Source organism: Sus scrofa, chromosome 9 (assembly GCF_000003025.6).
Source record: "Sus scrofa isolate TJ Tabasco breed Duroc chromosome 9, Sscrofa11.1, whole genome shotgun sequence".
Taxonomy (NCBI): Eukaryota; Metazoa; Chordata; class Mammalia; order Artiodactyla; family Suidae; genus Sus; species Sus scrofa.
The window spans coordinates 23,187,352-23,209,582 of NC_010451.4; the positions used below are offsets into that span (position 1 = coordinate 23,187,352).

A 22,231-nucleotide genomic window follows, 5' to 3' on the forward strand; every position below is an offset into this window, starting at 1 on the left:
ATCATAGGAACACAAACTCATGAAAAACGAATTAAAAATGTGACATTCCATCTTGCTTTACTAATTAGATGAAGAAAGATGTAAAAACAAATGCTCTTTTACATTTCTCAGATTAACAAAATATCACACTAAGAAATACTGTAACCGTTATGAGCTATTTTCTAGCTTCTTCAAGTATAGGACACGACTACAGTTCTAATAGTGAGGAGAAATGAACATCAATCTTAGGTAACTCAAAAGGGATATGGGAGGCACAAAAAGATAAAATGACTTTGGCTTCAACCTACTACAGACCCTGAAATGCCAGATTCGATAACAACAACAACAACAAGAAAACAAGAGTACAGCAGCAAGTCACCACTTGACCACACATTAACAATTCGGAAACAGGCAATAACTGGTTTTTTTCCTCCTCAACTCATTCTGCTGTATCTTCTTTTTGTTTTTCCTGGTTTTTGGCTGCAGGCAGTTCAAGGCTTGCCCACTGCATAGGTTCAGCTTTTCTCATGGTGATCTCAATCTTTGTTGCCGTCATAGTTACATAGCTTCGCTTTACATCAATCACCTGCAACGTATCAAAGAGAATTACTGTACACCTGGGTGGTTTTATTAAAGCCAAGTATGCCCAAACAATAAACAAGATTTCATGTCTATGCCTTTGGGCTATTCTAAATCCAAATTTCAAGCTTCTAAGGCCATTTCTAGATTTAAACTTCTTGGCAAGAAATGATATGTTACACATCTACTTTGCATCAATGCTTACTAAAGTACTTTTGTTGTACAAATGGTATTTTAAATTTTAGGGAAAATATTTGCTGGATTCTTAATACTTACACCCCATAATTTCACATTTTGATGAAATTCCTTCTCTCCTTCAAATACGATGTGTACATTTAACTGAAAAACATGAAGTTGATTAAGTGATCCAAACAAAAGACTTATACTGATAATAAAAAGATAATGACAAGTAAAGACTTATACTGATAATAAAAAGATAATGACAAAAATCACTTAAATTATTTTAAGGAACTGGAAATATTGTGCCTTTTATTTCAAAAAAACCATTAATGGTAAAGAACATTGAAATAATTTCTATACTCTTAAATCTGTTGAGGTTAGATTCGTGCCCCAGTATGTGGTCAATCTTTGAGAATGTTCCATATGCGCTTGAAAAGAATGTACATTCTGGTTTTTTTGGATGTCCTGAAAATATCAATTAAGTCTTTTCTATTGTCATTTAGGATCTCTGTTGCCTGATTTTTTTTGTCTAGAGGATCTGTCCACTGATGTGAGTGGGGTGTTCAAAGTCTCCCACTATTACTGTACTCCCATCACTTTCTCCTTTTATGTCTGTTAGCATCTGTTCTATGTATCTGGTGCACCTGTACTGGGGCATATGTACTGATGACTGTACTATCCTCTTCTTGAATGGATCCTTTTGTCATTAAATAATGTCCTTTTTCTTTACAGCCTATGTTTTAAACTCTATTTTGTCTGATACGAGTATTGCAAATTCTGCCTTCTTGTCTTTTCCATTGGCATGAAATTATCTCTTCCCATCCCCTTTCAACTTATGTGTCCTTTGCCCTAATGTGAGTCTCTTAAAAGGCAGCGTATTGTAGGCTCTTCTTTTTTTTATTCAGTCTGCCACTCTTTTGATTGGGGCAGTCCACTGACATTTAAGATAATTATTGATAAATATGTATTTATTGCCATTTTAAACCTTGTTTTTCAGTTAATTCTATGTTTCTCCTTTGTTCTTTTTTTTTTTTTGGTTGGTTGAGTTCCTTTTATTTTATGCTTGTGTCCTCTTTTTAGTTTTTGCGAATGTACTGTTTGCTTTTCATTTGTGGTTTCCTTGTTTTTCAAGTATGCTAACACCTTCCTATATCTGCTTGCTTTAGCCTGATAGTCACATACATTCAAACACATTAAAAAAAAAAAAAAGAAACTAGATTTTCTTACTTTCCTTTCCCACATTTTATGATTTTGATGTTCTTTTTAAAATATCTTCACATTCATCTTTTTGCTGTTCCTCGTGTTTACTGTCGCTTTCACATTAGGAGCTTTTCCCCCTTTCAGATCCGTATACTGGCTGATTTAAGTGATTGCTTTACAACTGTGATTTCCTCCATCCTATTACTTTTTTATTTAGAAGAGCCCTTTTAGTATTTTTTTTAAAAGACTAGGTTTAGGATCGCTGTACTTTCAGCTTTTGTTTGTTGGATAAATAATTTCTATTTTAAATAGTATTCTTGCAAGGTAGAGTATTCGCAGCTGCAATTTTTCCCTTTTAGAACTGAATAATCTTGCCACTCCCTCCTGGCCTGTAGCGTTTCTGTAATCAGCTGATAGCCTCATGGGGGTTCCCTTATAATTGCTGCCTTTAGGATCTTCTCTTTCACTTTTGCCATTTTTATTACAGTATGTCTCGGTGTGGGCTTGTTTGGGTTCAACTTGTTTGGGGCCCTCTGTGCTTCCTGGATATCAACATACCTGTTTCCTTTAGACTTGGAAAGTTTTCAGCCATAATTCCTTCAAATGTATTTTCAATCCCCTTTTCTTTTTCTTCTCCTTCTGGGATCCCTATTATGCATAAATTGGCCTGCTTTATATTATCCCACAGATCTCTTATATTGCTTTCATGTTTTTTCATTTGGTTTTCTGTCTGCTGTCCTGATTGGGTGACTTCCATTATTCTATCATCCAAGTCACTAATTTGCTCCTCTGCAATATTCACTTTACTCTTCAGTGCCTTTAACTCAGCTTGTGTCTCTGCACATGAATTTTCTAACTTTTCTTGGCTCCTCCTTGTACTTTCTAGTTTCTTTCTAAAGTAATCTGCATTACTGTTCACATCTGCTCTTAATTCCCTCACAGTCACCCTTAATTCCTTCAGTATTTTCACCATAAGCTTTTTGAACTCAGTGTCTGTTAGAATGCGGAAGTCTGTTTCTTGGTTTGCTCCTTCAGGTAAATTCTCCTGTTCTAACTGGGAAAGGTTCCTGGTTTTTTCATCTTGCTTACATTTTTCTTATTCTGTGAGTTTAGGGAAAACAACTACTGTAGTTTTGGAGGGTTACTTACATGCGAGAGCACCCCTGGGTATTTTGAGGTCTTACTATTTATTTTTGCCATGAGGACCACTTTTGATTTGGATGCTTGCTGTCTCTTTCTTCAGTGTGTGCAGGCTATTATTCTCTTGATAGCACTTGCTTCCAGAGAGAGGGCAGCAACAGGCAGGGCTAGTACCAGTGCCTGGTTGCTGAGTCCTTGCCAGTAGCAAGGATGCACCAGAAGGTGGCGCCAACTAATCCTGGCTGCAGGGCCCTGGGAGGTGGTAGTAACCCTCAGACAGGTCTAGGTGGTGCCCAGAGCATTTGGCAGTGGCAGCTTCAGGGCATGTGTGTTCCCAGGGGAGTGACAGCAACAACACATGTGCTCAGCTGCAGTGCCCTCCTCTGTGCCGACATCTAAGGTGAATGGGGCCACAAGTGGTGCCTGTTCACGGATCCCTAGTGGTGGCAGGTCACACCCACCTCTGGAGTCATAGATGAGATGACTGGTGGTTTGCCCCCACTTCCTACAGACCAGCAAGATGTACCCTGTCATGCTTAGCCTGCTCAGGAGGTGCCACCACCCACAGCTGACGCAAGAGGAGGCTGTCACCTGTAGCCCCTGCAAGAGGTACTTTACTGCCCATGGCCCTGCCCTCTAAGAGTCTGTGTGTGCATGGAGAAAGATATTACCATGGCCATCTACCCCTCCTCCTCTTGCCCTCCTCAACCATGGTGCCTTGCTTCTCCTGCAGCCCCAGACCTCCTCCCAGGTTCTCTGGGCTGTGCTGCTCCACTCACCAGCCTCTCAGGCTGTCTCCACACAGCCAACCCTAGTCCTCTTCCCTGGAACTGACCTCTGGAGCCTGAATCTCAGTGCCCAGCCCCCTTCCACCTGTCTCAGGCTGTGGTGTTCTGGGAGGTGGTACTGACAGTCTTGCGTGATTCTCTGCTTTGCCCTCCTCAGTTCAGCTGCTGTGCTTTTCTCTGAGGCTTTGAGGTCCCTCCATCCCAGCTGAACTCGTCAGTTAGGTGGCTTCCTGGGTATGGGTTCCTTTTCTCTTTCCCAGCTCCCTCTTAGGAGTGCTAGTCCATCCTGATTCCTTTTTTGGAGGTTTAAGGTCTTCTGCCAGTCTTCAGTAGATGTTCTGTGTGAGTTGTTCTACATGTAGTGTTTTTTTTTGTTTTGGTCTTTTTGTCTTTTTAGGGCCACACCTGTGGCATATGGAGGTTCCCAGGCTAGGGGTCTAACTGGAGCTGTTGCTGCTGGCCTACACCAGAGCCACAGCAGTGTCAGATCTGAGCCGCATCTGCAACCAACACCACAGTTCACGGCAATGCCGGATCCTCAACCCACTGAGCAAGGGCAGGGATCGAACCCGCAACCTCATGGTTCCTGGTCGGATTCGTTTCCACTGTGCCATGACGGGAACTCCCTAGATTTTTTTTTTTTTTTTTTTTTTTTTTTTATGTATTTGTAGGAGAAAGTGAGCCCCACATCTTACTCCTCCACCATCTTGACCCCACCTCAAGAAAAATTAACTTGGAATTTCATATTGAGAACGAAGTATCATTACTATTTGATAAATCATTTAGCTACTATATCTCCAGAACACTTCAGATATAACTTTACTATGCAGAAACTTTCATTTAAAATAGTTTCAAATGGGGAGGATGAAACGATCTTTTTGAAATGAAAGATGAAAAGATCTTAAAAACAGCTCAAAGAAGATCAATATTTTGTAATACATTAATGTAAAGAATAATGTATAAAGACAATTTTCACTCAAAGATATTTAGTGTACTTACCAACGTACTATTTGCCACTACCTGACTAAGTTCTGGAAGTGAATTTTTAGCATATACTGAAATGGTGACTTCACCCCCAGTCTGATGCCAGTCGTGTCTACATGGAACCACCTTTTTCCCCTGTAATGTAAGAGACACCTTATGAATTTACAAAGTGCCATACAATTAACCTCTTTAAAAGAGGAACTGACACATCTCAATTGATAAAGAGCAATACACAACTGAGTCCTTAATATTTTTATGCAAACAACTTCTAAAGCTCTCATCAGGAAGTTTAAACAATGAAATCACAATACAAAGAATCTTCATAGTTTTATGATTTGAAGTGAGACAGTTGTTTGCTTATTAGCAGGATAAAGCAGACCATCTTAACCTCATGCATAGGAACTTAACATTTTCTACAAATTGAAATTTGGGAAAAAATAATTGACTAGTTATAACCATCTCTGTTACTGAATTTGTACAAGTAATTTGTACAGGAGAATTTGTACAAGTAATCTTTTGATTACTATTATGGAAATAATTACTACCTATGAGTGGTACACTGCTATATCAACTATTTTAAAGAGACAAATTGTGATTTGTTCTATAACTGAGGGCAATTTAATGCAGGAAACTGTGAGACACTACTGTTTTAAAAAACAGTATTTGTATTTTCATACAAGTATACTAACTTAAATTATTTACATCACTTAGACTTTTTGCTGTTAGCTATTAACTTAGGCAATTAAGACTTGATAACTACATGCATTAAAAAAAAACAGTTTGTTTCACCAAGGGTCACACCCTGAAAACTTTTGCGTAATATAACATTTTATTTTTTTCAAAGCAAAACTTTCAAACTTCTGGCCCTTGGGAAAACACAAGGGGATTTGACTTTTTACTAATTCCTAGAGGTTTTGTGGTAGATAAATTACTATAATCTAATGGAAACTTTTATAATACCTAATCCATGTGCTATTGAAACTCAGAAACTATAAAATATGCAAATGTGGACTAAAAGAATTTCTGAAGTAACTTGAACATAAAGACACATACAGTGAAAAGCTTCACTGTCTTGGTTATTAGTGCCAATACAGCACGTAAAGCTAATATATTAATAATAGCTAACAAACTTATTTGGCAATAAATTCCTTCCCTTCTTACAATTGAATGGGATTTGGGGGAATTATTTGCACAGTCACAAGTTTTTTAAAATGCTGTCGGGGAATTCTCTTGTGGCACAGTGTATTTACTCCCTGGCCTAAGAGCTTCCACATGCCATAGGCACAGCCAAAAAAATTAAAAAAAAAAAAAAAAAAAAAAAAAAAAAGCCTCCAGGGAAGAAGGAACCAAGGATTTCTCTTTTATTTTTTTATTTTGATAAATTTCCTGGTAGCAAGCAGGTTTTCTCAAAACTATACCAATGAAACAAATCTGCAATACTCCTCTTTGGCCACTAGATAGTTTGTATCTGTAAGTGACTCGACAGTAAGTGGCTAACAGAGAATCAGAGGTTAAAATTATTAACACCAAATGAGTAGAAAAGTGACTTTTAAAAAACAAAAAGCAGGAACAAGGAATTATAGCAAAATATTCTTCAATTCAGGCAGGCCTAAGTATTTCATAAAAATGTATATACTTGTATCAATATACATAATGGCTATTTTGATCAAAGACTGATGCTCTGGGAGTTTGACTCAGATTAGTTTTTAGACTCATCAAACTTTACTGTGTGATGGAGAGAAAAACTTTTTTCTTTTAATCTGAAGAATAATCTCAAATCTCTTCAAACTCTTCAAAATGACTCAGATAAATATACTCCAATGTGCTATTTTGAAAAGGCTACTTACAGCATCCTTTTTAGTCCATGCGTGTTTCCCTGTCGTACAGCCCTCCTGGGCTAAGAATGTATTAAAATCAGAAGTTTTTCTTCTACAACAGCTCCAGTATTTCATCCTTTAAATTATTATAGAAAAATTTCAGAAGTAAAACCTCACAATCAATTAAGTTTAGACGTTACAGCTGTAAATATGACTTAAAAATCAATAAATAAGCATGCAGCTTTAGTGTCTTATAAGTGTCTAAGTTACTAAACAGTTAAAACTACCAGAAGACTCAAGTTTTAAAATCACAATGCCGTTTACTGTAACAATTTTGGAGTTCCTAAGTGAAGATGCTTAAAACCATCACAAAATTCAAAATCAGCCTTTCACTGATAGTTGCATTCTGGTTTCCTCATGAAGCTACCACGTCGTGGTATGACCAAAGACTGAAAACCTTCATATTTCAATAAACCAGGGAAGTGAGAACATACAAACTAAAAACTCATGTTTACACAACCTCTGATGGTCAACCCCCAAATTAGGCAAAATCCACTCTTACTTACTTGAGAAAAATCTAACACCAGAACACAAAAATTACAGTAAAACTCTGGGTTTAAGTCCCAAAGAATATGGCAACAGTGGACGATTTTAGCACAGTACTAGGTTCCTTTAACTACAGTGTAAAGTATTAAGAGAGGCCCTCAACTGAGGCCTGTGGAAAAGAATAGGTTTTCCCAGATGCCAAAATGTTGGTGCCTTAGTGCCTCAGGACCACAATTCTAAATGTCCTACAATGCACAGGACAACCTTTCCACAAAAAACCCATTCAACTCAAAAAGAAAGAGTATCACACTGCAATATAAGAGAACAAGGAAAAACATGAGGTTTGAATCACAATGGCCACTTAACCATAATCTTGTTTCAGCTTCCCACATGTAAAAAGAAGACAAACCTACATTTTTAGGTTATTGTAAAGATCATATGACAATATAAGTAAAATACCTAACAGTGCTACGTAGCAAATAATGTTTGAAGGCATATGAACATTTTTAACATCTACCATAAAGGTTCAATTAATCAGATGTAAGTTACCCTTCATGGAAAATAGGTACTCCAGAATGATATACACAGACTTCTTCTAGACTCTGTGGACCCTGATATGTCTAAAAAAGAAAAAAGATAAATAAAATTAGTTTCATATCTCAATGTTAAATTTCACATACATCTGCACTGGTGACCTCTATGAACTATGAAAATGCCCAAGAGATAACAATTACCTAGAACATTTATAAATGCACCCCACGCCATTCCAATAAGGAATGAAAAGTGATTCCTTTTTGGATATGTTTTAAGTTTCAGTTTCCTGTGAAAAAGGCAAATAGAAAAGTCGGCAATAGGATGTATTAAGATACTCTCAGACTTCTGGGTATGAGAACACATCCCAATGTATTCAGTAGTTCTACGAATTTTCGGAACAATATTGAAGCCACAAGATTAGTACTCTCAACAGGAATACAGTTATAGCATGACTTATGTGCACAGTAAACTCAGTGTGAACATTATGAATTAATACGGAAAATCTAATAAGCAATTTTGGAAATTCTAGAGTGATGACTTCTTATCCCTACAAAGGGTAAAATGAGCTGCAGACCTATATATATATCCAGGGTTTGTCTGGAAGATCCGGGCCCAATTGCTGCTGTAGATGAAGGCTCTACAGATGAATTCACAAAAAGTTAAGTTAATAAAACACAGATGCAGCCAGTAGTATATTCTCTATTTTGGTATTTATAGCAACCATTCTACAAGCACAGAAAATGAAATTCTGTATGTTTACTTTTTGTAAATTCAAATTACTGGATGTGTATACCCTAAAGGTATTCCATGGACACACAAAACTCGGCATGTATGAACTTAAATCACTATTGTTCCCCAAACCTCCTTGATGGCAGCATATCCACACAGTCTCTCAAAGCAAAAATTCGAAGTCCTATTCAAGTTCTTTCTACCATCTACTCATTAGTAGTCTACCACAAAATCCTGTCAATCTGACTTAAAAACATCTAAGAGTTTAATTTGCTAAATTTCCTCATGATCACTAGCAGATTTTGGGCAATGAAACTATGCTAACAGATGTGAATTCCTTTCTCTGCCTTCAATTTCTGGACTCCATTATCTAATTAAAACACTTATCACTCTCCTGTTTAAAGACCTTTAATTACATCGACCTCACACAATAATAATCAGTTCCAGGTGGACTGGACACTTAAATGTGTCTCTACAAATGAGAAAAAAAAAACTTCTTAGCCCTAAAATTTCAGGTTCCTTAAACAGGACACAGAAAGCCCTGGTCAGAAAACAACAAACTGAATTTCATAGCCTGTTTATCAAAAGCATTATTAGGACAACGAGAAGTTCAAGTGTCTCTCTCTGACAAAGTACTTATAGCCAAAGCATACCAAGAATTCCTACGATCCTTAAGAAGAAAATCAACTTAACAGAAAAACCAAAGATTCTGGACATTTCACAGAAGAGGATATCCAAATGGCCACTGAACATACACAAGAGTAGTCAACATCATTAACGGGAAAGTGCAAATTAAAACCACAATGGGAACATTCCATATCCGCCAGAATGGCTACAATATAAAAGACTGATATTACAAAATGTCACCATGGTGCAGAACAAAGGGAACCAGCCTCATACACTGTAAAACTGTGTGTGAGTATCCATTAAAGCTGAACACATCTCTATACGCCACAAACGAGCAACCCCATTTCTAGTCAGATATCTAAAGAAATGCATACGTGTTCAAAGTCATGCACAAAAATGTGTATAGTAGCATTAATCAAAAAACGTTAAAAGACTGCATTTGGAGTAGATAAGCAATGAGGTCCTGCTGTGTAGCATAGGGAACTGTATCTAGTCACCTGCGATGGAACAGGATGGAGGATAATATGAGAAAATGTGCGTGTGTGTGTGTACATATGTGTATATGAATGGGTCACTTTGCTGTACAGCAAAATTTGATAGGACGTTGTTAATCAACTATAATAAAAAAAAAACCTTTAAAAGACAATAGAAAGGATAAACTGGCACATTCAAACAATGGTATGTTTTAAAGCAATGACAATGAACAAATTACAGCTCCATGCAACCAAGATAACCAACAAACGTTGTATTAAACCAAAGAAGACAGACACGAGGACATGTTCTATGATTCTTCCACGTTACACGCAGAAGGAGGCAAAACTTATCTACGCTGACGGAAAAAAGGGGTTACCTTTGGAAGAGGAAATAATGAGAGGAGGTAGAAGGAGGGCCCTGCTTTGTGAAAATCCCTTACTCTTACATAAGTTTATCTTTACATGTGGTTAATGTTATATTTTAATGAAAAAACTTTAACAAATGTCTTCAGCAGCTACCGTGACCTAAGGAAAGGGCTGCCTTTCGAGCACCATCAAAGCCCTTCAGCATCCAGCTCCTCCTCTCTTTTAATCTCAACCTGACATCAGCAGTTTTTACAGCATCATCACTGAATATTTTCTGTATATTATGGGTATCACCTCTGCCTGGGGTATCTTTTCCTTTTTGTTTATTTATAAGACGGTCATTCACTTCTCAAATTCATCTGGGATACTGTCTCTCTGATCTTCCTACCACTAAGCACTATCTCCCTCATCCCAAGAACGAGCACTCTCTTGGATCTGCTACTTCCACCTTGTACGTGTGTGGATGCACTCACACTTTCAGCTCTAAATGAGCAAGGTGATGTGGGACTTAACATGGAAAAAACCGCAAACCTGCCCCCAACCTCAACCCCATTTTCTCCTTCTCAGTTAACAGTGTACCAATCACCGAGATGCCTCACTTCCAGTTCATTAGCATGTCCTGCTAATCCTTGCAAATATCCTTCTACACACACTTGTCACGTGCCAGACACTGTTCTAAGCATTCAAAAGACAGCAGAGACAACAAACAGAATTCTTTCCTTACATAAGTGGAAGAAGGGGAGGGAAGGTTAGAGGGGACAGAGTATAAGCAAAATAAACATGTAAACAGCAAGTAGTATTAGGTGCTAAGTGCCATGGAGAAAAAAAGGAGAGTATGGACGTGTCGGAGCGTGTACAGTATCACAGAGACCAAGCAAAAAGAAGTCTCACTGACAAGTCTGATTACATCCTACATGTAACCACTTCTCAAAAATATATCCCAAGAGCTGATTTCCTTCCTCTGATTCCACTCCTACCCCCTTCATCTTGCCACTTATCCGCCTTTATGAAAAACTCCTCCTTTATGAAAACAATGGCTCTCTAGTACCCTTAGAATAAAGCGCAAACCCCTCATTGGGGCTGGGAAGGACCCCCATAATCTTGACTACTTCTCTTACCCCTCCTCTCACTCCTTCCGACGGTCTCACCGACCTTTCCCGTAATTTCTTGAGTAGCCAAGCTCTGGAGCCTCTACACCTAATACTCTCACATCTCCTCCAAGGACTACATAACTCATTTGCTACGCTATTCGGATTTCCGATTTAGTGTTACCGCTTCAAAAAGGACTAACTACCCTGGCAGGCGTATTGAAATAGCTTTGAGCTCCTTGTGTGCTTTCCTCAGAGACGGAGCCTCCCAACCATGCTCACAGCCCTGCTCCACGGCACAGTGCCCAGCACCCAACAGGCACGCAAATGTTTGTTCAACTGAGTCAGTAAATTATACTCTTTTCTCAAAATTAAAATCACAACACAACACAAATTTTACAACATATACCTTTGAGCATCCTCCATTTTTACATGAGGTTCCAACTTTAATTTCATCACTGTCTTCCTCTAAAACATAGAAAAAAAAACTGAATTAGAAGCATTAAAACACAACATTTTGTTGGTCAGAAAACACTGAATACATTTTACATCATGCACAACGAAACAGTGAAGAAATTTAACTGTTAGAAAGCAATGAGTCATAAAAGAAAAAAAATTTAACAAGTTCCCATTTTTAATAGACCCAGAATAATCCACATATTCATTCTGTGGTATTAATGACATTTAATAAACAAAAACAAGTTCTTTACTACAATGTCCTACTTTTTATATTTATATACAGTAAATTATACTGCTGTCTCCTTTAGATAATTAGTTAACTGAAAGAAAAATACGATGCAAAACAAAACCTTACCTTTCTTATTTTCTTCATTCCCTGATGACAGTTTAAGTTTATCGAGTGCTTGTTTTAGGGAGGCAGATATTTTTAATTCCAAATTTGTCATTGGTTCATCTGGGCTGGAGAATTTGGAAACTTTATTACTACCACCATTGATGTACCAGAATACTTCTTTGTACTAAAGATAAATATACTTAAGCGCCTACTTATGAAATAAAGCTAAATACCTTGTGCATGAAGTTGTTCTTATTAGAATATATTTTCCAAATAACTAATAATATATATTTTGAAGTTTTAACAGAAAAAGTTCTGATATTAAGTCTCAAATAATCATATTATTGTCAACACATTAAATTATTAATCAATGGAGTTCTTGTTGTGGCACAGCGGAAAAGAATCCAACTAGGAACCATGAGGTTGCAGGTTTGATCCCTGGCCTCGCTTAGTGGGTTAAGGATCCTGCATTGCCATGAGCTGTGGTGCAGGTCGAAGATGCGGCTAGGATCTGGTGTTGCTGAGGCTGTGGCATAGGCCTGCAGATGTAGCTCCAATTGGACCCCTAGCCTGGGAACCTCCATTTGGCTGCGGGTGCGGCCCTAAGAAGCAAAATAAATAAATATAATAAATAAATAATCATAGGGCTAATGGGAAGGAAGTTAAGACAAAGAATCCAAATTTGCCAAGATGACAAAGGAGGGGACCATGAAGTACCTTTACATTCCATGCCTAAGCAAAACACTGAGCACGTAAACAGACAATAAATATGTCCTAAGTGAATCCGTATCCCTACTGACGGGGAGAGTTCCCTTTATGTGGACATTAGCACATGCATCTATAAATTCAGATACAAATAGATCACAAGGCAATTTCAGTAGGGCTAATAAAAGTTATAACAATCTCCCCTAATATTTCATAATGGTTAAATGTTGTATGTATAATTTAAGGCACTCAGTATTAAGAATGTTAATAAATTCAGCAATGAAACTAAAAATGCTAGCTTATTCATTCTACATCCTTAATGAAAAAAATGACTGACACAGGAGGCATTAACAAAATACATAAAACTTATATCCTTATAATCTGTACAATGCTAGCCAATGAATTTAGGATAAACTAATTTCCCTCATGTTCTTTTATGTGAACTTCTTTTAAAAAGTATGAACTCATACTGACAATTACAGTAGATGCCACCGAGATATTCTCTCTCATGGTTATGAATAAGGTGGATATAGAATAAAAGCGTTCTATATAGTTTGGTTAAATAAACAAAACTAACATCAAAAAGTTTCTTATATTCTTATCTTGGTCGAGTATTATTTAAGACACTATAAACTGATTTATATAAGATCAATAAAGAAAGGAGTTATAAAAAGCCTATGCCTATCATGTGAATAAAAATATCAACAAAGGCCATGTTTAAGGCCAAAAACCATCTGTGTTTTAAGTCCCGGATATTGGTTCTAGGACAACTCAGTACTCAAGGGCAACGTGATGAAGACCAACATGCTTGTGCGGCTCTGTAGTAGAGTCTGGTGGATCAGAAGGTGAATGTGAAGATTCTGTACAATTCTACTGTAAAACAAGCAAAAGGAATTTTAACTTCTTTTTCAACACAAACTGATTCCCTGACAAGGACAATTCCTTTACAGAATCCCATTATACCACAGTGAAAAAGATACACACCAAGGCACAAGAAAGATGTGTGGCTCCCCAACCTTGAGCATGATAACTGTGATGGTACAGTGAGCAAAGCTGCAATGAAACTGTACTGTGTATATGTCCTCGAGTTGAGGGTGAATAAAAGTGAAAGGTGTCATCTAAGAGAAAACCAAATGGTTCAAAAGTTGGTGACCTACGTAATAACTACAAATGATACGCAAAATCATAAAATGAAACAAATGCTGTTATTCAAGTGTCACAAAAGCGTACAACTGTGCAAAGTGTACCTTGGCCTTTTTATTGCTTCTACTGGTTTAGGGGCTTGAATGATGTGTTCCTGAAATCTGGGTTTCAACTCAGATAGTTCTTTCTTCTCGGTAGTCTTGACTTCAGGTTTGACTGGTTCTGGTGGCTTCTCACTGTTATGCCTTCCTTTCGTACAGCCCTGTTGGTGAAAGATACTCATTCACTGACAGTTACCCTTTCATCTACTTCACGGGTCAGGATACAAATACTACTGTTCAAACTCTTTATTAATAAATTCAAATGTATATCCTCTCCACTTTTTATCACATTGACTTATTTTAAGAAACTAAAAGTTAAACTTCAAACTTGCTATATATGTAAGTTCTTAGATGTGAATTATGCATTTTATTTTAGCTTTTTTTTCTTCTCCCCAGGGCTGCACCCACAGCAGATGAAGATCCCAGGCTAGGGGTCGAATCAGAGCTGCAGCTGCTGGCTACAGCCACAGCCATGCTAGATACGAGCTGCACCTGCGACCTACACCACCTCTCACAGCAACACCAGATTCTTCACCCACTGAGGAGGCGAGGGGTCGAACCCTTACCCTCATGAATACTGGTCGGATTTGTTTCTACTGTGCCACAACAGAACTCCTAAATAATGCATTTTAAAAAAGGCAATTACACTTAAAAAATATCTTATTCTATTAAAGGTACAACATAAACCTGTTTATAGAAAACACATTCTGGTGATCTCCGACAGAAAATTCTACAAATTACTGATACCAAAGGGCCTCCATTTGAGCTTCAGTTCCTACCTCCTTGTATGACCTTGGGAAAGTTAATTAATCTCTTTAAACCTCAACTTCTTCATCAGTAAAACGGAGGCAACGGCAATTACGCATTTGTTGAAGGGATTAATAAAGCAATAGAATACTTCCCACATCTAACAGATGGTGAGCATACAATAAATGTGCACCTTTTCCATTTTCCATTGAGTTATACATACATGTTACCATCCCTAAAATCATAAGGTCAACGATACGTCTTAATTAACAACTTCAGTTTTCTTTCTTAAGAGCGCAAAAATAATGATACATCTGGATCTCAGATATGATAAAAATTTATTGTTCCTAACTGAAAATTGTTGCCTGATGCTTCCTTCTTCCAGATGTTCTTTTAAGGCTATGAACATCTAACAAGGACCAACAATATAGAATAAGGAACTATCATGAAATAACCTATAATGAAAAAGAATCTAAAAAAACATAAATATTTACAAATACATATAAATAAAACAGAATCACCTTGTTATGTTCCTGAAACACAATGCTGTAAATCAACTATACTTCAATTAAAAAACTGAAGGAAAAATAAGTTATAGGAAAAATTCTAGGCTGTAATTTTTGGATGTAAAGGAATAAAGTACACTGAAAATGAAAAAAAAAAGATTACTAACATCAAAAACAAACTTAAACTGACAAGTGGTTAATTAATATCTGAATACTTTAATCTCTAAAACAGATAAATTCCTTATTTTAAAGGCCAGAGAAGGGAAGTGAGCTCCATTTTGAAAGAAAGGTACTTTCTGTAAGTTAGCAAGGACTAGTCGACAGATGTCCAAAGTCAGATTCCTCAAAACTAGAGTTCCCCATAATGTGTACTTTGGGAGAGAGTCTAGAAAAAAAACAAAAACCATTAAATACTTACCGCAATGCTTAAAAAATCAGAAAAATCAGTTGTTCTTCTCTTACAGCAAGACCAACCCTAAGGAACATAAGAGGGAAAAAAAATGAAAACTATTTGCACAAAGAAGCATAATCTACTAAAACACCCTACCTGCATTCATTTCCTTGAATCCTAAAGTGACCTATATATATAATTTCATAGTTTTAAAATGCCTTAGTCAAATGAAATGATTTTTAGTCTCTGATTTAAAAAAATGAATTAAGCAATGTTACAAGTGATCTGTGTTGTGATCCATCATGAATGGAAGCACCTTAAAATATGGAAACAGAAATTGCTTCTGTTTTTTCAAGATTTTATTTTCAGAAGAAAAACATTTTATAATTTCTAAAAACATTGGATACTTTAAAGGATCTAGGGAGTACGTGAAGTGCTTTACTTTAAAAATCCAGTTAAGTTAAAGATACTAATTCCATTTCCCAACAAACTCAGCATACCTGTTTCTCAACGTAAGTATTCTACTTCCAGAAAAACATAGATCAATTAATGTAGCAGCTTAAGCATTGTTAGCTCTTTTAAGGTTAAATGATCTTTTCAGTTGGAGGCATACAAATATAGAAACTGTAAGGCAGTTGTGAGATTTCTGAACAATGAACAAAGTATCAAGTAGCTAGCCAAAAAAAATAGCTTTAGGTTGTCACCTGCAACTCCAATGTAGTAGAGAAAAGGAAATACAAATGTGCAGTCTCCAGCTTAGGATGTCTCAAATTCAGACGAAGGGCCACCTTGCATACATCCATCGGGGCCTCACTATTTTTCTCAGTATGTGCATGAAAAATTTGATAGCGACTTTTTTCACAATATATAAAGTTTTTTAAAGAAAATGTTAGATATTCCATAATTAAATGCTCCTTTATTTTGAAATTTAATTCTCTTTTACTCTGAATGGAGATATAGATGAAATATTACTACAAAATTAAATATAAGATTTAATTAGCATTGATAATACAGTCACCAGAAAAGTTATTGTATATGAAAAAAGGCTTTATTGTCTTAAGTTTATAGGAAGAATTACATCAGATATTCTGGGAATATTGGGATACACATATGACATGGACCAGCTGTCCCTAAATGCCAATCTGGGATCTATGGCAACGCTCAGTAAAACGTGAAAAGGAAGGATAAATGTAAATACAAGCACAAGGCTGAAAACTGTCTTTTCTTAGGGACTGTCCTTTTCCCTGAATATGCCTCTCCTAACGTGAACATTAAAATGCATATTCTTTTGTCAATGCGATGTTTAACTTCTTACTTGGCTAGATAGAAAACTGGCCACAGCAGACACTATATTGATTTACATATTTTGCCTGAAATCTACTAGGCGGTGAAATTCAGTTGTTTTACAAAGTCTAGGTCTTCAACAAATATTTTTAGAGACAGTAATAAAGAGTAGAATTGGAGCAGAGAAACAAAAATACTGCAAAGTAAAACACTGTTTAATTAATCAGAGTAATTAACAGTTGGGCATAAAAAGCAGCAATGGACTAAATGACTAGAGAGTCAGTGATATCATTCCCAGCAGCAGCCAACTTGGAAGGCGGGCTATTTTTGGAATAAGAGTTCACTTGAGAAATCCTCTGTGGTTCCCGATGACCCACACAAACGAAAATATGTTGTAGAAGTCACTGGCACAGAGGTGACATGAATGAGTTAAGGACAAGAATGAATGAAATGAATGAGAGAAACAGGAAGCCAAAGACTGAGCAGTGAAGCATGCCCGTGGTTAGAAGACAAGAAGAAAACGTCATGGGGAAAAAAAAGGAAAAAGAAAAACGTACAATAAGAGAATCAAACATAGGCAGTCCAGGAAAGATAAAATCCCCTCATCCCCAGCAAAAATAAATATTCCACAAACCCATAGTTCCATCCCCATAAAAGTTTGTAAAGAGGCTAAAAAGACAGAATAAATGTTCAGTAGGGCAAATTGTGACCTAACTCCCACTTATATCTATTTATTCTGGTTACTTAGAACCAGATTAACATAAACTTGCTATCTGCTTATATTATTTACACTTGGCTAACACTTAAACACCAAAAAAGGTTCAACTACTCCTGACAGGTAAAATCAGAAATTCAAAGGGCATCAACAATATTTAAACACAGGACTAAAACCATGGAAGCCACACTGGAACATTTTCTTTTGCGATATACGGAAACGTACCACATTACAAATTTTAAAAGATCAATAAACCCAATACAAAAAACCTGGTCAAACAACGTTCTATTATTTCTCTAATTCTTTAGGACATCAAGGAAAACAGGTAGCATCTCTCTTCTGTACAATTTTACTCTAAACTTGCCTGTCTTGAGAGAGGCCCCATTAAGTGTTTATAACAATCTTTCCTAAAATTTCTAGGGCTGCTCTTTTTAGACAGCAACTTTCAATATACTGAAAAATTAAGACTCATTACAACTGCTTTCTTTTCCTCTCAAAATTGAGAAAGTGAAGAAGTGAGGGGCACAGAAAATGAGAGTTGGGATAGAAATAACAATTTTATAATTGGAAAAGCTCTTAAGATCACCATCTACTGTCTTCTTTGCCTTTAGTGGAGCACTTGCTTAAAGCAACCCAAAATGGTCATTAAGAAAGCAGAGTCACAAGATGAAGGAGAAAATGAGAAAGTAAAGATTTAGTATCACAGCTCAAATTTACCACACAAATGTGAAAAGAACTGAAATGTATCAAGCTCCTACCTTTAATGCATCATGAAAGACTGGAACACCTGGGTGGTATGTGCAAGCATCTGGCCAAAAACAAAGAAGGAAAAAAAAAACACTTTATAATGAAGAAAAATCATTATTTCCTCAGTGTTAACATATAATTCTTTTTCTGTATGCAGGTAGTACTTTTCCTTCAAAATTTATTAATGCTCAAGTTTGATGCATGACACACACTGCTTAATATAACATTGTATAAAAACAGTAAATTTGAGTATAATAGCTATAAATAAAAATACAGATTATATCAAGTATAACAAACTATATTTTGTATTCCTCTACTCTTAGGAGTAAAATTTGTTTAGTACCAAAACTTCAAACTCCAAGATTTTGATCATCTTAATTGTTTTTACAAAAATACTATCAAACTTAAGTGTTCTTATGTGCGATGATCCATAAAGGTTGCCCAAGAGAGTCCCTAAAAAGATATCCTGTTGTAAGTCAACTGTACTTCAATTACAAAATAATAGTAAATAAAAAATAAAATACCTGTTGGGGGCCTCTGGAAGTCAAAAAAAAAAAAAAAAAAGGAGAGATATTCTGGAAGAATAGGTTCAAATTTAAAAAACTGATATAATAACTAATTGCTAATTAAGGTAGGTGTCAATTCCTAGATGTAACTCTCATTAAAAAGTTTAAATTCTATAATCTATTTTTTGGCTTGTCACTGATTGTTAGTCTGTATTTCCCTACCCCTTCTCCACTGTATCATCAATTTTTACTTACCTCTCTTAAGAAAAAGGACTTAGTATAGTTTGTAATATGGAGTATTACATCTTTTAAAAACCTAGATAATAGACACACTTATTCCTTAGCTAGATAGAACTATGAGTTTAGGAAAAAAAAAAAAAAAGGTCAGCTCCACACCTGTGCAGTTTTCTTATAAGGCTACTTTGTTCAACCTTTCATGTCTGCTTAGCTCTCAACTGTCTACCGTCTGATTCTGGGTGCTGCCTTAAAATGATTATTCCTAGTACTCAGAGAAATCTCCCCATAGCTGTATGGTTCCCTCAGGACCAGATACTACATTAATACTACACTAGCTAGTGACGTAAGAAACTGCTAAGTATTTTCTTGGTACAGTAAGTAAACCGCAGTTTAGAAAGACACAGTTAATTAAGTGTAGTAGGGGAACTGAGGGCTGAAAAGAGAGGTTCAAAGAAGAGATGGCTATGCAGAGGAATATGAAATTGAGAAGGGAATCAAAGTAGGGAACAGATAAAGTATTTCCAAATATCTAATTTACATACAGTCAGGCATAAAACGCAAAATGTCTGACACAGGAAGAAGCATAATCATAATGGACAGTTTTGGCAGAAGGGCAGCAAGAGTGAGTCAGATCCTGGCCAATCAGCTAATACAAACAAATTTGAAAATCACTGGTAAATAACAAGCAGATGGACATTTTCCTCTCTAGCCTTTTTTTTTTTTTCCCTCTAAATCATATTTGTCAGTTTTGCTCCCCCCATCTCTAACCTCCTTCCTAGGCACTGTACCATCTCACATGCTCAGAGCTGACCTCCAAAAATTGGCTATATCTGCCCTTAGAATTAGGCTGGTACCTAACACCCTATAACCATATTGTCCAACTCAACAAAGTAGCAATCGGCCCTTTCAATATTAAAGCAAACTATGTACAGACACTAAAGGCAACTTACTTTTTACACAGGCTACCAAAGGGCTTTTCTTCATCCAGTTAAGTCTCATAATTTTCCCCCTAAACAACTCCGTATTAATATCACAAAAATGTGACCTACCTTTCCCTATGTATCCAGCCAAGGGTCTTATCATTTTAAGCATTTCAGGCATTTCGAAGGTAGAAAAGATTTTTTTCAAGTATCAATTTTATTCTTCTACCTAACAAGTAACCATTTGCCCCGATGCTGAACTATGCTTCTCTATTAAATGAGTACAATGCACACTCTACAGGGTTGTTGTGAAGACCAAACGAACTAGGTAAGTGTCGGAACACCGTCTAGCATATCGAAGACATACAATAAATCCTAATCGAATTTGATAAGGCGTCACTGCCTACATTACTCACGGTATTAACTCACTTCTTTATCCTACTCACCAAAAAGTCAAATCCATTGGTCAGTTTCTAGTCATCTAGTCGAATCACTAACTTTCTCTTTACATCCTCACATCCTTTACTCTATACCTAGAACCTGTAAAGGACATTTAATCGCTTAACCCTGAAAAACCGCAGAACACTAAAATGCGAAGGCCAATGCAAAAATACCCAACACCGCTACCAAGTAAAGGATGAATGCTATGCTTGGGCTGATGTACCAAAACTTAACAGCGTAAAGATACCGAATAATTTTCTTCATCAAGAACACCTTTTTAAAAAGACTGAAACAGCGAGTGGGTCAACTGTGCCAACAGCGGATCTCGAACAAATAAACTTCTGTATTAATATAACGAGGCCGAACTTAAACGCTAGGATAACCCGACCGCTGCCCAATTCTCCCCCTCCTGCTTCTGTCCTCTTGTCCTCCTCCTGCGCCAGCGACACACACACACACGCGCGCGCGCTTCTGTCCTCTTTGCCTCTTCCTTCGACCCACTCAATTACAAAGTGAGCCCAGTAGCATCTCGTTAACTCGGATTCCGCTAAGAGACGCAGGTGGGGGGTAGGGATAAAGCTGTTCCAAATGCCAGGTGAATTAGCGAGCCGACGACTCTGGGAAACACGTGCGCGGGTTGGGGGGGTGGGGACGGGAGGCAGAGGGGGGCAGGGGGGCAGTGGGCTCGGCGGCCCCAGAAAGAGGGATTCAGATGCCGCTGCCAGGGCGCCTGCCGAGCCGCCCGGGGCTCTCGGGGGGGGGGGGGAGGCGGGCTGGGCGGCCCGGGAGGGCCCCGGAGCGGGGTGCAGCGCAGCCACAGCTTGCGGGAAGACCCGAGATGCCCTCGGGCCCAAGGGCGTCCCCGTGGAAGAGGTGGAGGGAAGGGAGGGCCGGCAGCGCGCTTCTCTTACCGTCGGAATTCGTCTCGGGGTCGAAGCGCTGGCCGCAGCCCCGGTTGTAGCACAGCAGGGCCATTTTCTCTTCCCACCGTTACGGGTCAGGCCCAAACACGGGGAACCGCCAGAAGCTGCCTTTCCAACTCCCCGATCTCAGACACCGGTCTGCGGGCTGGGGCGGCTGCCGGCTTCCGGAAACGGCCAGTTCCGTTTCAGGAACCTTCGCGAATTTTCCGGTCGCGCAGGCGCAGAGGCGATGGAAAGAGGTGCCGGCAGCGGCGGCAGGCCGGGCGCAGGCCGGGGCTCCTCTAGGTGGGACTCCAGCGGGTGGCTGCTGGAGTCAGAGACGCACCCGGGTGTTTGCAGAAGAGAAACCTTAAAGGATGGAGATGAAGGCATCGGAGGCACTGACGCGCTCTCCCCGCGTCTCCTCACTCCTGATTGGCCGAGGGTATCTCGCGCTGCAGAGGGTCTACCCAGCCCCCTCGCGCATCCTTCTTACCTTTCAGATTATAATTACGAGCAAAGCACGGTCGATAGCTCCTTAGCTGCCTGAGAAAGAAGTGTGCAGTCATGCAGTATTTGCTGATCTTCTGCCTGGAACGTGATGGCTTAGTAAATGATGAGACAAATGGTGGACTCATCTCCTGTGTCTCCAGTGTCCGGATCCCAGAAGCATTGAAGAAATGTAGGCATCGGGAGCAGTTTTAATAACGGAGTAATTGAGAGGAAATCACGTTGAAATTACAAAGCACTTGAAAATCAGAAAATAAAGTGTTGATCAGATAATGCTGGAAATGATCACTATTGCGTTAAGACGCCGGGATAATTGTTACTCTTTCATGTTAGCTTCCGTTTAATTAGTTTTCAATGATTAATTCTCCAATCCTGGACTCTCTAGTAAGATTTGTATCAAGTTGCATCATAAAAAGTATAGTGATAACACTAACCGGAACTCGCAAACAGCTCTCGCCTCAATGTATATATTTACCAAACTTGCTGCATTTGAAATAAAAGTGGATGCTTCCCGATAACACTTATAGCGATCAGTACTGTCAGTATTTCTTAG

The 22,231-nt window shown here is 38.0% G+C and overlaps 1 protein-coding gene across 1 annotated transcript; it reads right to left on the reverse strand.

Moving 5' to 3' along the window:
- CHORDC1 (cysteine and histidine-rich domain (CHORD) containing 1) lies at positions 419-21,241 on the reverse strand. Its single transcript, NM_001113446.1, is given in 11 exon segments — positions 419-565; positions 835-897; positions 4,866-4,985; positions 6,698-6,803; positions 7,763-7,833; positions 11,440-11,498; positions 11,845-11,948; positions 13,776-13,933; positions 15,444-15,500; positions 18,174-18,223; positions 21,178-21,241. Coding segments are annotated over 11 exon segments (999 nt in total).